Here is a 13,753-nt window from a genome sequence, read left to right as displayed (position 1 = left end):
GTCTACAGGGACAGGAATTCGTTTTTCTTTAATAAATAAATCATTGAAACAAAAGGAATGGAAACCTTAATATCAAAAGAAAACGGTGCCCTTCATTTATCAATTGATCTGTTTGATATGGAAATATGTCTGTTCCATTTGACTGTTACTGCAGCCTCAAGCGATGTATAGAAGGTTGCAAACAACGTTCACAAAGCATTAAAAAAAAAAAAGAAGAAGAAAATAATGAACGCAACATCGCAGATGCGCTCATGTATTTTTTTGCAGAGATTCACGCACTGTCATGTTTTGTATTTGAAGAGACCAAAATAGAAAATAAAAACTCTGTAACGACTGTTCATGTATTGTCTCCAAAGTATAACCCACCCTCGACAATGACAACATTACATGGAAGTGCAAGGAACCCAGATCATGACAAACAATGCTATCCCCATTTTCAGAGTATTCTAAAACATTTCAATTTACGGTTTTAAGATTTTGAACATTTATCATGTTTTGATATTTTTGTTTTGGTGAATTTCAGAGTAATAGATATTTCCATTTTTATGGATTCAAGCTAATTTTAGAGTCATATATACTTCTCTTTTGATGGTTGTGAGAGTTAATCTAAATTTAGAATTTTTTATGTTTTCTTTTTGATGATTTTGACAGTTATTTTTAGAATTACAGATATTCCCTTTTGATAACTTGGAAAGTTAATCATGGAAATGTGACTTGGGCATTTAATGAATAATCGGTATATTCCAACTAGTCACATTGCGTTGTAACAGGGATCAGTTGCAATTGATTTGTGTTGTCATGTCGACTTTTGTTTTTGTTTTGAGGGCCTATTTTCAAAATGTATGGTGAAAAGTTTTTCTCATTTTAAACAGAAAATGGACTGATGCGTTGACAGAAATATATGCATTATTCATTTTATTATTTTTGTTGGGACATTCATAAGAATGAATGGTGAATGAACAGTTGGAAGAATGGAAGAAGTGGTGGCTGGTTGTTTTGATGGGCTCGTTAGTGGGTCATTCATTTAATATATGGATGTGGTAAGTACACAACTTTGACAAGAGCACCAAACTCAGCAACAAGGTACCAAGATTTTTTTTATCCAACACTCAAATCATAACAGACTAATGATGGTGTATACATTCAAACCACATGCGTATACACAGACATATTGCTGTTCATGCACACATACACACACAGGTGCCTATTTCCCATTCCTTCCCCCACCTGTCATTACCTGTACCTTCTTAACCACTGTGTAATTGTTGTGTGTTGTGACATATGCAGAATATGTGTGCATGCTTGTATGTGTATCTGCGCACAACCATTGTGTTGCATGTAGTGTGTGTGTGCTTGCATGTTGCATGCGTGTTGGTGTGGGTGTGTGTTGTCTTTTGCTGACCCATATTCACAGCAAGAAGTTTGTTGTACAGGAATGTTGATTGTTGGTCTGTTTCCAAAAGGTGTCTTCCCTCTGCTTCCTAGCATTACTCTCTCTCTCTCTCTCTCTCTCTCTCTCTGTTTTTTTCTTCTCCCTTTCTCCCCTTTCCATTAGATGTGTGCTGTTGTGAAAGATGTAGATCAGCAAGGACATTAGAAGAATGGGCCATGCCTATAATCTTAATCGTTGAATAAAAAGTGTTTTGATCTCTCTCTCTCTCTCTCTCTCTCTCTCCCTCTTCCACATATTGTTCCTTTTCCATCAAATGACAAAATTTCTGCACCATGCTTATTTAGATCTGGCCCGATGCCAACCTCTAACACACACACACACACACACATACACTTGAAAATGTGCTTTTAGTGTCAGATATATTTCAAAACATGATCAGCAGTGACTGATATATATCTATGTGCAACCAACACACAGTCTTCATGTACATGTTTTACAATTTCTTTTATTTTTTTATTTTTTATAATTTTTTTTTAATACAATTTACAGAAATATCAAGGACAAGTAAACTACCATTGCCTGTTCCTTCTAGCACCTCCAAATATCGTAGTGAGCTACATTACTCCAATCAATGACAGCAAATTCCTCCATTTCATTTTGGTAGAGATCTTCTTCCCAAATAAATGTGACTCTGTGCTGCATGCAAGTGTCATTCCCAATGCGAGTCATGGTTTTATCCAGACATGCTTCCGTCTTCAGTCCATCTGTGATTAAATCTTACATAAAAAATATAATGTAAATTTCATTTGTTCCATTATTTGTAAGGTGAGAAAGGTTACAGAATTATGATAAACTGTTTAAAACATTTCATATGTGTCGCTAATGAACAAACTGTTTAGAGTACTTCACAAGATTATTAATTTCAAATGGCAAAACAGAAACAAAAACAAATTAAGGATATCATTCAATTGCACAGCAATCTGATTTCATTAATAAATGATGATGCAATTCACAACCCAGCCTTTTCTCATGTAATTTTTTTCTCATCAATGACAAAGAAATTATAATTTGTTTGTCCTCACATTCACACTCAAACTTTAAAACACACACACACAAGAAAAATTAAGAAATAAATAAAACTTATATTAAATCAGTAGCGTGTGTGAATGTTTTGAAAAACGAAGATCTTTTCCATGCCAGGATGTTGACCGTGTGTGAAACTTCTTGAGGTCACTGGTGTAGTCTGAGTGTACCATGGGGACATAATTCTGTGGCTCACACAGATGCTGAGGACATAGATGTGTACAGTATGTCAGTACACACACACACACACACACACAGAGTTATACACTTTCACTCCCTCTCTCTGTGCTTTTTTTCTCATTTGTTCATCATGCCTGAGCTATTCCATGTCTATCAGCCAGCATATGCGCATGCACACAAACATACGCACACACACACAAGTACTCACCTTCATGTGCATGCAAATGCACAGCATAATAAAACAATGTCCAGCACTTAAGACATTAAAGAACAGTAACTATGAAAGACTTTACGTTAAAGTTTAGCATCAAATCATGCATACACACAAAGATTAAGCAGCAATGTACACATTCAAACAGGAACATACATACATATCCATGCTGATATGAACACAAATATACACACATACATAAACATAATTAAAAAAAACACAAAAAAATACAGCAGGGAATGAAGATTTACCAAATATTTTGCACAAAATTCTTTATAAATTACATCCTCCCTCCAACAGATAAATCTCTGGATGACAGAGGTAGGGGTAAGTTCTCATTCAAATGTAAACATATACAAATTCAAAAGAAGAAGAAAAAAAAAAAGATTCAGTAATACAGCAGGAAATGAAGACTTACAGTATATTTTGCATAAAATTCTTTATATCCTCCCTCCAGGAGATAAATCTCTGGATGACAGAGGTAGGGGTAACAGTTCTCATTGTGCTTTCTGTCTGTGCTTCGTAGCAGTCGCATCCTGTGTCAGACAATCATCAAACAGACCAAGCACAGTGCATGTTGTTGCCTCTTTACTCATAGTTGTAAAAGAAAAAATAAATAAAAAATAAAATAAAAATATAAAAAACAGTTATGTATTCATATCGCAAACAAAGCAGTTACGTTGCTTCACTGAGGACTAAATATCAAAACATAATGGAAAAGAAAATATATTTCGTTTACTGACTCTGCCAAACTCCAACTGTAGAAGTTAACTTAACTGATCTGACTGAAACAAAGAGAGTCATACAAAAGAGGAATTTTCCTGGGTTTTCATGATTTTTGTTTGGTTTTGGTTTGTTGTTGTTGCTGCTGCTGCTGCAGTTGAAACCCTTGTGCAATAGGTGTTATGGCAGAATCAGTTTGTCCCCACCTTCCGCTGCTGAGTCCTAAACAGCAGGTTAAGATATGAAACCCCTGCCCCGATGGCTGTAAAAGGCTGTGGAATCTTTAACTTTTATTTCGTTTCAATCTTCACGTTTCACAACATCACTGTAAATCAACTTGCACAGAACAAAACATTCATTGAACAAATAAACATCCCGCGGCGGCATCTATGAATAGTACAGAATTTCCACAAGGTATGCTGTAAATACTTCAAATAGCCTCAGGCATCCCAGTAATGGGGGAGGGGGCGTGATTTAGCTGATAAGATATAACCAGCCCGAGAAAAAGGACTTGCCACTCCACAGACACCATCATGACAGCAGTAGAGCAGCTAGTCTTCAGAAACCAGAGTCTGGGATTCAAACTCTCAATCATCTGAAATCTAAATAGCATGACACCATGCATATCACTGAAAGAGGTAATGGAGTGTATCTTTCTGAATAACATTTCTGCTTTAAAAGGATAAAGGTCCCATAGCTTTTCACAGCCCCATTGGGGCAGTGAATTCATATCCACTGTGGCTAGAGCCTTGAAGTCTGATAACTGGTGAACACTAGATCAGAAGTCTAATGCCTGACTGACTCTGACATGGCACCCCCATTTCCACGTGCATAAAAATCATAACTTTAATACGTACATGGAAGGCCCTCGTTGTGAAGAAAATTCACAGTGGAAAATGAGAACATTTCTTTTGTTGCTCTCTGTGTCCTTCCAGCTCATGATCTCTCCAATGTTCTCCGCCCGAAACATGTTTAATGCTCCCTGTGGTCAGTCATAACAGGACACAAGATTAAGAAGTGATGGAATAGATATTGTTCAAGATGTGTGAGTGTGTGTCTGTGAGTACATGCCCATATGTGTGTGCACGTGTGCAGTCTGCAGACTCAGAGAAAGATGGACCTATGTTTTTATTTCAATGCGCAAGTTGAACTTCTGGTACTTGATGAACACACACACACACAAACAGAGAGAGAGAGAAAAAGAGAGAGACAGAAGGGAGACAGAGATAAAGAGAGAGAGGAAAACTATTAGGAGATAGACAGACCAACAAGCAAACAGACTTACGATGATGTGACCCCCAGCATACTCATAGGGATAGCGACAGTCAATGATCTCGTAGTGATCCAAAACATGTTCATATCGTCCCTGCACAACATCTGCAAGCTAAAGACACAGAAAAAAAATGATAATTAGCATCAAATAGCAACTTGGGTAAAGAAAGAAAAACAGACATAGACCAGACAGATAAAGACAGACAAAGATGCTGTAAGAAGTATGCAAACTCAAGCATGTATATTTCACACATACACATATGCGTGCATGCATTCAGCCTCATGACTCGTACTACTGTGAAAGTGAGTAAAGCAAAATAAGGGTTAGCAAAGGAGAGAAAGCATGTAAGGAAGATAGGAGACAAAAATATCTGTGCATTTGTATGCATGCTTGCTTGCGTGTACAGTGTGTGTGCAAGCGTGTACATGTGCATATGTGTGTTTATGAGTGTATGTAAATATGGGGAAGCATGTGTACTTGCAAGTGCACATGCATGTCTGCATGTGTGTGACTGCGTGCTGTAGCAATTATAAACGCACAGAACATCTTTATCTTATGTTTAGTTCAGAGTTACAGTTTCTCAGATTTTGCTTAATTTCTTTTAACCTAGTGAACCAATACAAAACTAATGCAATTTTTCCTTTCTTCTGATGATCAATAAAAAAAAAATGTTCCCGACTACTGGATACTGTTAAGGTATTTATGTTTTGTTTCTTTGCTATCATCTAGAACCCCCAAAGATGTTTAAAAGTTTAACCCCTTGACTGCTGCTGATACTTGACTGACACTTGTTAATGAAGGTGTCATTTCGCTGTGATACACAACTGACCTTACAGGTCAGGATGTCAGTCACCATTCTGTATTCACACTACTCTTCTGATTGCATTACTTTTGTTCAGCAAAAATAGACTGCATCATTTAAAAGTACTCAAGAAGTGGTTGTTGTCTTTTTATTTTTTTTTATTTTTTTTTTTAGTCAAGAAACAGTAGAATGATGCCATCCTGATCTCATTTCAGTAATGTTCAGCAGTTAATGGGTGAAACAAAAAATATATATCCCGTTCAAATTTTCCAAGCCGAGCTGATGTCTTGACTACTCACTGTGTGACAGGATATAAACATCAGCTCTTCTTTCTTTCCTCGAAAGCATGGCAGGACATATGGCTGGAAACAAATCAGAGGAAAAAGTACACATGTGCATAAATTGTACTCTGTGTGTGGGTGTGGGTGTGGGTGTGGGTGGGCGTGTGTGTGGGCATGTGTATGAGTGTATACATATTTTAGAAGGGAGGGGGGAAGGAAAGCATTCGTATAAGGAGGAATGAATTTTAAATGGGAACAGTAAGGAAAAGTACGCAAGTTCATTAGTTTGCTCAATCTGTTCTTGCTTATCAGTAGTATTTTTGATATTTTCAAACTGTGTATGCAAGCAGAGTGCGCATGAGTTGCGTTTTACTGTTCACTGCTACAAATAACAAAGCAAAAAAAAAGAAAAAAAAAAGAAAGAAATAAACAAGAAAGCAAAAGATTTGAAATAAACAAAGGTAGCACTGTGCTTGATAAATGTCCAAAAGATTAAAAATGCCATACAATTCTAGATTTAGATTTAAAACTACCATTCAAGTCTAGAATTTGAATCATCAGATACTAATTCCTTTCCTTAAAGAATTTCAGATTTATGCAATTTTAGGTTAATAATGATCAGATATTCTATTGTGAGCTAATTCCTTTCCTTCACAATAACTTTCCTCCATGACTATGTAATCATATATCAGAGACCAAAATGATTTTCAACAAAGAACTGAAATGTATGTCAAATAAACTGTAAGCCTGCTCATATTGGAAGCAAGGAAAAGAAATCATTCCACCCAGACTTTTCTTCACATCTAATAAAAAATGAAATAAAACACAATCCTACCGCAGTACCATCCGCAATAAGGTTACTGTCGTGCCTGCAGAAGGTTTCCACAACGCTTTTGATGCGCTGTTCCTGGGGCTGGCTTTCCAATGGCGTGGAGCGGGCACACCTGTGGAGCGCCTTTGATTCAGTGCAGCTGCCAGGGGGAACCACCCTCCTGTCCTTTCTGTGGCTCCTTTTGCGGCTGGGTGGAGTACCTTCCATCAGATGTTTTAGATTTCTATGCTCTTCTTTTTGTGTAGTAATTTCTAAGCTAGCTGATTAAGCACAAAATAAGAATGAGCATGCACACACACTCACCCAACCATGCACAAACATGACCGCATGCGCCCAGGCACACAATGTCTGATAATTTTCAGTTGATAACAGATTCTTAACACACATTACAAGACATATGTACCAACCACTCTACTGTGATACAGCTATGTACAACTACAAGGAATCACTGTTTACAGACATATGTGCAAATAGTGTTTGATTCTTTCCTTCTAAGTGGAGATCAATGCATCTCTACAAACCCACAACATTCACCTTCTGTGATGGAACTTCTCCCATTCCAACGTCTGTTCAGTTTAAATTCCTTGGGAGGGTCATCTCCTTTGTCTTGTCCCTGTAGAAAGGCAATGTCTTTGGCAGAAACTGGAGGTGGATCGTCCTCAAACAAATCAGACTCCTGTCGCTTCAGATGGAAAGGAAGTCGTGTTGCCATCGGCGGCCTGGGACTCCACAGTTTGTTGACTGGTCGGTTTGGAGGGTTTCTTTCACCATGCTGTGTCCACAACAAATAATAGCCAGCATTCTGTTACAAATTTTACCATCAAATGGCTTCTGATTTTGAAACACATTTGACAAGACATGTGCATGTTCTGTCCACACTCCTCTACAGTTGTGAATCTTGGCATTAAAGACTACACAGGAGAAAAAAATTGGATGCCTTTGATAACAAAAGCCTTGGCAAGATCCTTGGTATTAAATGGCACGATTTATTATTATTATTATTATTATTATTATTATATCAATCTCAAATGAAGAAGACAGAGATTCCACTGGCCTCTTTGTGTCAACCATCATTTGCAAATGACATCTCCACTGGCTTGGACATGTACTGAGACTCTGCACAATAAGAATCACATGCCAAGCACACAACTGGACACCTACAGGCTGAAGAAAGAGAGGGCAGCCCCAGAACAACTAGCAGCAAACAGTAGAGGGAGACCTCAGACTTGTCAACAGACAATGGGGTGAAATCTGGCTGATGACTGCAGACAATGGAGAACTTTGACTGCCACATGCATCCAACAACATGGAAGCATCTGAGTATATGGGCATGTCTGTAAATGCTAAGTAAACAATAATACAATGTATTCAGAGTGAATCTTATTTTCAAACAAAATCCCAAATACGAAGGTCATATCTGAGAAAAATTAGCAACATCTATTTCTTTTCCAAAACAAGTCTCCTCAACATCAGCTGACTCCACTTATCCCAAGAAACAGGTTTTGCAAAATTGACAACATCCTAGAATGTGTTGACCTTTAGCAAGATGGGCAATGCAAAAGAAGTCATCATGTACACACAACAGATCATGTGCATTTATTCTAAAATAACCAATCACCTCCACCACCACCAATCCAATCTCCAAAATAATATGTAAATACCTACTTCCATTGTTTCCACTTCACTTTCATCGCCAATACTCTCCAGTCTGCCCATGTCATCATCTGTGTCAATGTCCATTGACTCTCGTCCTGAACTGGACCCCTGCCAAATTTGGTATCAACAAAAACGTTTGTATAGAATGGGACCCCTGTCAAAATGTGCATGTGCACTAACATTGTGTGTGTGTGTGTGTTAAGTGAGAGAGAGTGCGTGTGTGCGCATGTGTATATGTGATTGTGATTGTGTGCGCATGCACACGTATGTGCATGTGTGCATGTGTGTGTTTGAAGTGAGAGAGAGAGAGAGAGAGACAGTGTGTTTGTGTGTGTTTGTGTGTGTGTGTGTGTGTGTGTGTGTGTGTGTGTGTGTGTGTGTGTGTGTGTGTGATTACATCATTCAGGTTGTGTTTGGATGACAAGCACTGCCCCCTTAGTCTGGAATCTACATTCACATTATTCTATCCATTATGAAAGACATGTAATCGTATTGTGTTCTGTTGATGGGCGCCATAGCTGAGTGGTTAAAGCGTTGGGCTTTCAATCTGAGGCTTTTGGCTTCGAATCTTGGTAACGGTAACTGGTGGATAATGGTTGGAGACACGTTTCCGATCTCCCAGATCAACATATATGCAGACCTGCTTGTCCCTGAACCCCCTCCATGTGTATATGCTTACAGAAGAACAAATACCCACGATTCAGATCCTGTAATCCATGTCAGCATTCAGTGGGTTATGGAAACAAGAACATACCCAAAATGGCTGCCTACATGTTGGGGTAAATAAACAAAATATTCATACACATAAAATGTTACATGTCTGAGTGTGTATGTGTGTGTGCCTGAAATCTGATTGAATGACACAGGAAACGAATGATGAGCACCCAATGGCAGCCATCAGTTGGCTCTACCCAGGTAGGCAGCCTGTTGTGCAAATAACCCTATGTTTGTAAAGTGCTTAGAGCTTGGTCTCCAACCAAGGATAGGCGCTATATCAGTATCCATATCATTCATTCATTCATTCATATTGGTGAGAAACAATACACCCAAAAACAATTGGGGTACACTCTGTCAATCTGGGATTTGAACAAAACATCACAACCCCAACCGTGCTATCATCTTTCCACGCAACCACCTGCCTGTAAATTTCAAACCAAAAATTAACAAAATGACACTTACCTCGGACATTCTGTCTTCTGATTTCAGCCTTTCAAGGGCAGGAGGTTTACTTCCCTGAATAGCAAATTGGGAATTCATTTCAACATTCTTCATAACCATGATCCAAAATTTGATGATACTGCTGAGAAACTGAATATAACTGGCCATGCTATAAACAGAAGGTCGACATCCCAAGCCATAATTATGTCCATTCAACCAATAACAAAAGTCACCAACACATTCATGCCACCCATGTGCAAATAACACTGCTAAATAACTTCTAACAAACTGAACAATGTACTGTGAAATACTGGTCAGATAAAAACACACATTAAAAACAAACCTCTTTCTGCTAAAAACTTAAATTACATCATCTCTGACCACATGTCCTTGGATAAGCATGTTTCAAATATTTGTCATCTGCATATTTAGAGATAAGATGAAATTAGTTCTATCCATAAATACTGAACCACTGAAGCAGCAAAAACCCTTGCCTGTGCTTTTGTATTATCAAAACTGGATTACTGCATTTCACTCCTTTCTAACTGTTCACAGTATATTCTTTATAAGCTCCAAAAGGTACAGAATTCTGCAGCAAGGCTCATTCTTCAAGTGAAAAGATATGGTCATGCTCAACCACTCTTTCAAGCACTTCATTGGCTCCCAGTCCAAGCACAGATCGAATATAAGCTTGCAAAACTCTGTAATAACTCTTTCAATGGTTCATCTCCTGCTTACATCCATGACCTTCTGTCTGTCTACACATCTCTTAGACAACTGCGTTCATTCTCTGACTCTCGTCTTCTGTCTGTCCCAAGAATTAACTAAAACGTATGGTGAAAGCGCTTTCTCTTACAATGCTCCAAAAGTGTGGAATTCTCTCCCATTCACTATTTGTCATATAGAAACTGCCTCTGCCTTTAAAAAAGCTCTAAACACATATTTGCTCCAGTGTAATAACTGAATCCCCTCCTATTTACCCACTGTTTGTTTTCATAGAGGTGTTTTATAGTGAAATTGAAATTGTTTTTATCAATAATGATGAACATGTATCGTGTGCTTTTCATTCTCTTAAAACTTTTAAATTCATGCATGCATATCATAGTAGGAATCTTATTTTGTGTGTTTGTGTGTGTGCGTGTGCATGTGTATGTGTGACATGCATGTATACATATGCATACATATATCATAATACTGTGTGTGTGTGTGTGTGTGCATGCGTGCGTGCGTGCGTGCGTGTACATGTTGTCTATGTGTGCTTTAATGCTTGTTTTTTTGTGGGTTTTTTTTATTATTACATAGATGATATCTGGTCCAGTTCGCTGTTTTGAGGTGAATGTGTTTATCATGAAATCGTTTGGAGATTTTTACATGTGGTTCTAATTTTTTTTGTAGAGTGTTCCCTTTACATTATATTTTACTCATGTAATGTGCCTTGAGCATTATTGTATTTTAATGAAAGTCGCAACATAAATAAACTATCATCATCATTATTAGGATGATACATTAGTGATTCAGAAACCTTGCCCAATTTTGCCAACAATAACAGAGAAATAAAGCTAAAACACAAGCACAAACATAGACACAGACACACAGACACACACACAATTTTCACAGACCAACAAACTTGCAGCCAGAATGAACCAGATTTGCAGACAAGAAAAGACAGAGGCAATATCCACAATTTTTCCCCTCAAGACGGAATGAGCAGCGATCACAAAAAGGAGTGGACGTTCTTTCCACCAGTCACACAGAGGAGTGGAGGGGAAGAAATGTTAATATAGCCAAGACAGAAACCTGTAACTGCAGCACTACTAACGTAAGAGCATCGTCGCCGGGGTGACGGTGAAGTCAGCTGAAACTGTGGAGAAGTGTACACGACGCTGCACACTCGCCGTAAAGCCAGTGACCTACTGTGCCGCACTATAGGGGTACTCAGCTGGAATTCTTGCTGAGGACAAATAAAAACCAAAATTATTTCAGAATAAATGCCAGAAATGAAATAAGTTGCTTAATTTTAAAAAGGAAACTTAAGAAAAGAGTTTTAGAACATTATCTAAACAAATCAGGAGAAACTGTTGAAAATGAAACAAACTGAAATAGCATGCAAAAGTATATAAAAATTTAATAAAATCATTAAAATCAAAATTAAATTGAATTAACACACAACAACAGCAATGAAATATATAACCATCATCAACCACAGGTACTTGTGGAGCCTGTTTACGTTACTGTGACTACCACTGCAGCTAGGGCGACAACCACTAGCACCACCAACTGCAGTCTTTAAAAAATATCAGTGATGTTGGTGAAGATGATATTGACAATTATGACAATTATAAATCTCACACACATAAAGCTGGTGTAACAGACATTATCTGGGTTCAAATTTGGAGAATATCTTACATTAAAGGGGAAGAAAGAATGCAGTTTATCCCCTTTAAAGAATTTATCTCTAGATTTATGCTCTTCTTTTCTACAAACTGTCCTACAATAACAATGATAGATATAATGATAACAGTAACATTATTTGTATACTGTAAACTCATAAAGAAAGAGAACATTAGGACTACCTCTGAAGATCCATCTTCAGATCGAGTCCGTATAACCCTTGGTGAGGCGTGGACCAGAACATTCCTCCCTGATGATCGAGGTGTTGATAATGGGGACTCCATCATCTGGCCTTCTGGGATGTCGATAGACATGTCTCTAGTCAGTTTGCGTTTGGACAACTGGTCTGCTTCTTCACTGCCAACACTGCGGCCTCTCTTGATGCAAGAGATGATGAACTCATCACCATTCTCTTCTTTGCTGACACTTTGGCCTCGTTTAATACCAACGGAGACTGACGGTGGTGGTAGTGTCATTGATTCATTCCTCTCTTTTGCATTGTCCACAAAGTAATACCTTTTCCGGGGAGAAGAGCTCAATCCCATCAGGAAAAGACTCTCCAGAGAGAGACTGTCACTGCACTGTGTGTCATCCTCTTCCATTGCCCAGTCTTCCTCAGCCATTGGTCTGGACTGTCACGAACTGCTCACAAATGAGAAACAAAGTGTTAAAACAAATGAAAACAAAATAATGATGGAACTATTCAACCAAATGAGAGACCAAATGAGAGACCAAATGATGAAACTGCAGACAAAATCAAACTTCGGTGTGGCTATGTTTGGAGAATATAGGATGAGCAGGTTAACACTGATGCCAATGGAAATCAGGAAAGACGGTGAAGGATGTTTTTAACTATATAAAAAAGAAAAAAAAGAAAAAAAGAAACAAAAACAAAAGAGAGCTAAAACACACATTCATAAACTCTCCATCCTCCACGATCCCCATTCACACACACCCATTGGGGATGTGAAGGAAGAGAATCTTTGGCAACATTTCCAGTATTCCCTCTCCTGCCCACTCCTGTGCCACTGTGGGAAATAAAGGCATTGGCTTACTGGTCACAATAAAAGATAACTATCATAAAATAAAGTCAGTGCCCGTTAAAATAATAATGAGAAGAAGAAGGGGGAGGGGGAGGGAAGACAGGGAGGAGGAGGAGAAAGTGGAGAAAGAAGAAGACAAAGACATTCATTGAGTAAGGAATGGAAGCCTTGCCAGCTTTAATTCACAGTCAAGTTTATATACTTGGCAAAGATTGACAGGCATTATTCTGCCAGTGTGCTCAAATTTGATGATTAAAAATGAGTCATGACAGATTTGTGCAATGCTGAACTTAAACACAAAAATGAAACCGGCATCAATTATTGTTTGGCGTCTAACAGATCCGGCTTGCGGTGTTTAAGTACGGCTCACTGTTGCTATCTTATTATAATAAAAACTGAAAGGGCAAATGCGAGAGCTTTACGAGATGTGAGTTAATCCACGCCAGATCAAATTAGACACCCAATATACACCGAATGAGTCTATAATTTTCACTCCATCGATTTCAGTCACGTTTCAAATAATTAAACTTGTGCCGCCGGAATTATATCACTGTCCAGTCAAGTTACCAGCTACGCCCCCCTCCCTCCAGCCTCCAATCACATACTTCCATTTTGGAAAAGACATTCTGACGATAGCCTACGGAGATCCACAGAAGAAAACAGGAATTAGACCTACCCGGCGGATGATATTTGCTTTCGCCTGCACAAAAGCAAAAGAACAAATCCG

The 13,753-nt window shown here is 38.3% G+C and overlaps 1 protein-coding gene across 1 annotated transcript; it reads right to left on the bottom strand.

The window, feature by feature from the left end:
• Window positions 1-1,878: 1,878 nt before the first annotated feature.
• Window positions 1,879-12,620, bottom strand: LOC143279469 (uncharacterized). The gene is made up of 11 exons (XM_076583515.1): window positions 12,166-12,620; window positions 11,412-11,543; window positions 9,614-9,667; window positions 8,444-8,542; window positions 7,313-7,550; window positions 6,782-6,978; window positions 5,965-6,027; window positions 4,876-4,974; window positions 4,448-4,572; window positions 3,286-3,403; window positions 1,879-2,679 (listed from the first exon to the last, which is right to left on the bottom strand). Exons 1-11 carry the CDS (start codon window positions 12,604-12,606, stop codon window positions 2,539-2,541), a joined length of 1,707 nt encoding a protein of 568 aa, XP_076439630.1. The 5' UTR covers window positions 12,607-12,620; the 3' UTR covers window positions 1,879-2,538.
• Between the last annotated feature and the right edge of the window lie 1,133 nt (window positions 12,621-13,753).

This window comes from Babylonia areolata, chromosome 2 (genome assembly GCF_041734735.1).
Source record: "Babylonia areolata isolate BAREFJ2019XMU chromosome 2, ASM4173473v1, whole genome shotgun sequence".
Classification (NCBI taxonomy): Eukaryota; Metazoa; Mollusca; class Gastropoda; order Neogastropoda; family Buccinidae; genus Babylonia; species Babylonia areolata.
Note: the sequence above shows the minus strand (reverse complement) of the source record. Positions and strands in the feature narration are given on the sequence as shown.

What these genes read in the sequence shown, in the direction of transcription:
- LOC143279469 (XM_076583515.1), bottom strand. Translation starts at nt 12,606, where the DNA reads ATGGCTGAGGAAGACTGGGCAATGGAAGAGGATGACACACAGTGCAGT. An exon ending in CCCGGCGACGATGCTCTTAC is followed by an intron (nt 9,668 to 11,411) that starts GTTAGTAGTGCT and finishes TTTGCTATTCAG; the next exon opens with GGAAGTAAACCTCCTGCCCT. An exon ending in ATGCTGGGGGTCACATCATC is followed by an intron (nt 4,573 to 4,875) that starts GTAAGTCTGTTT and finishes GACTGACCACAG; the next exon opens with GGAGCATTAAACATGTTTCG.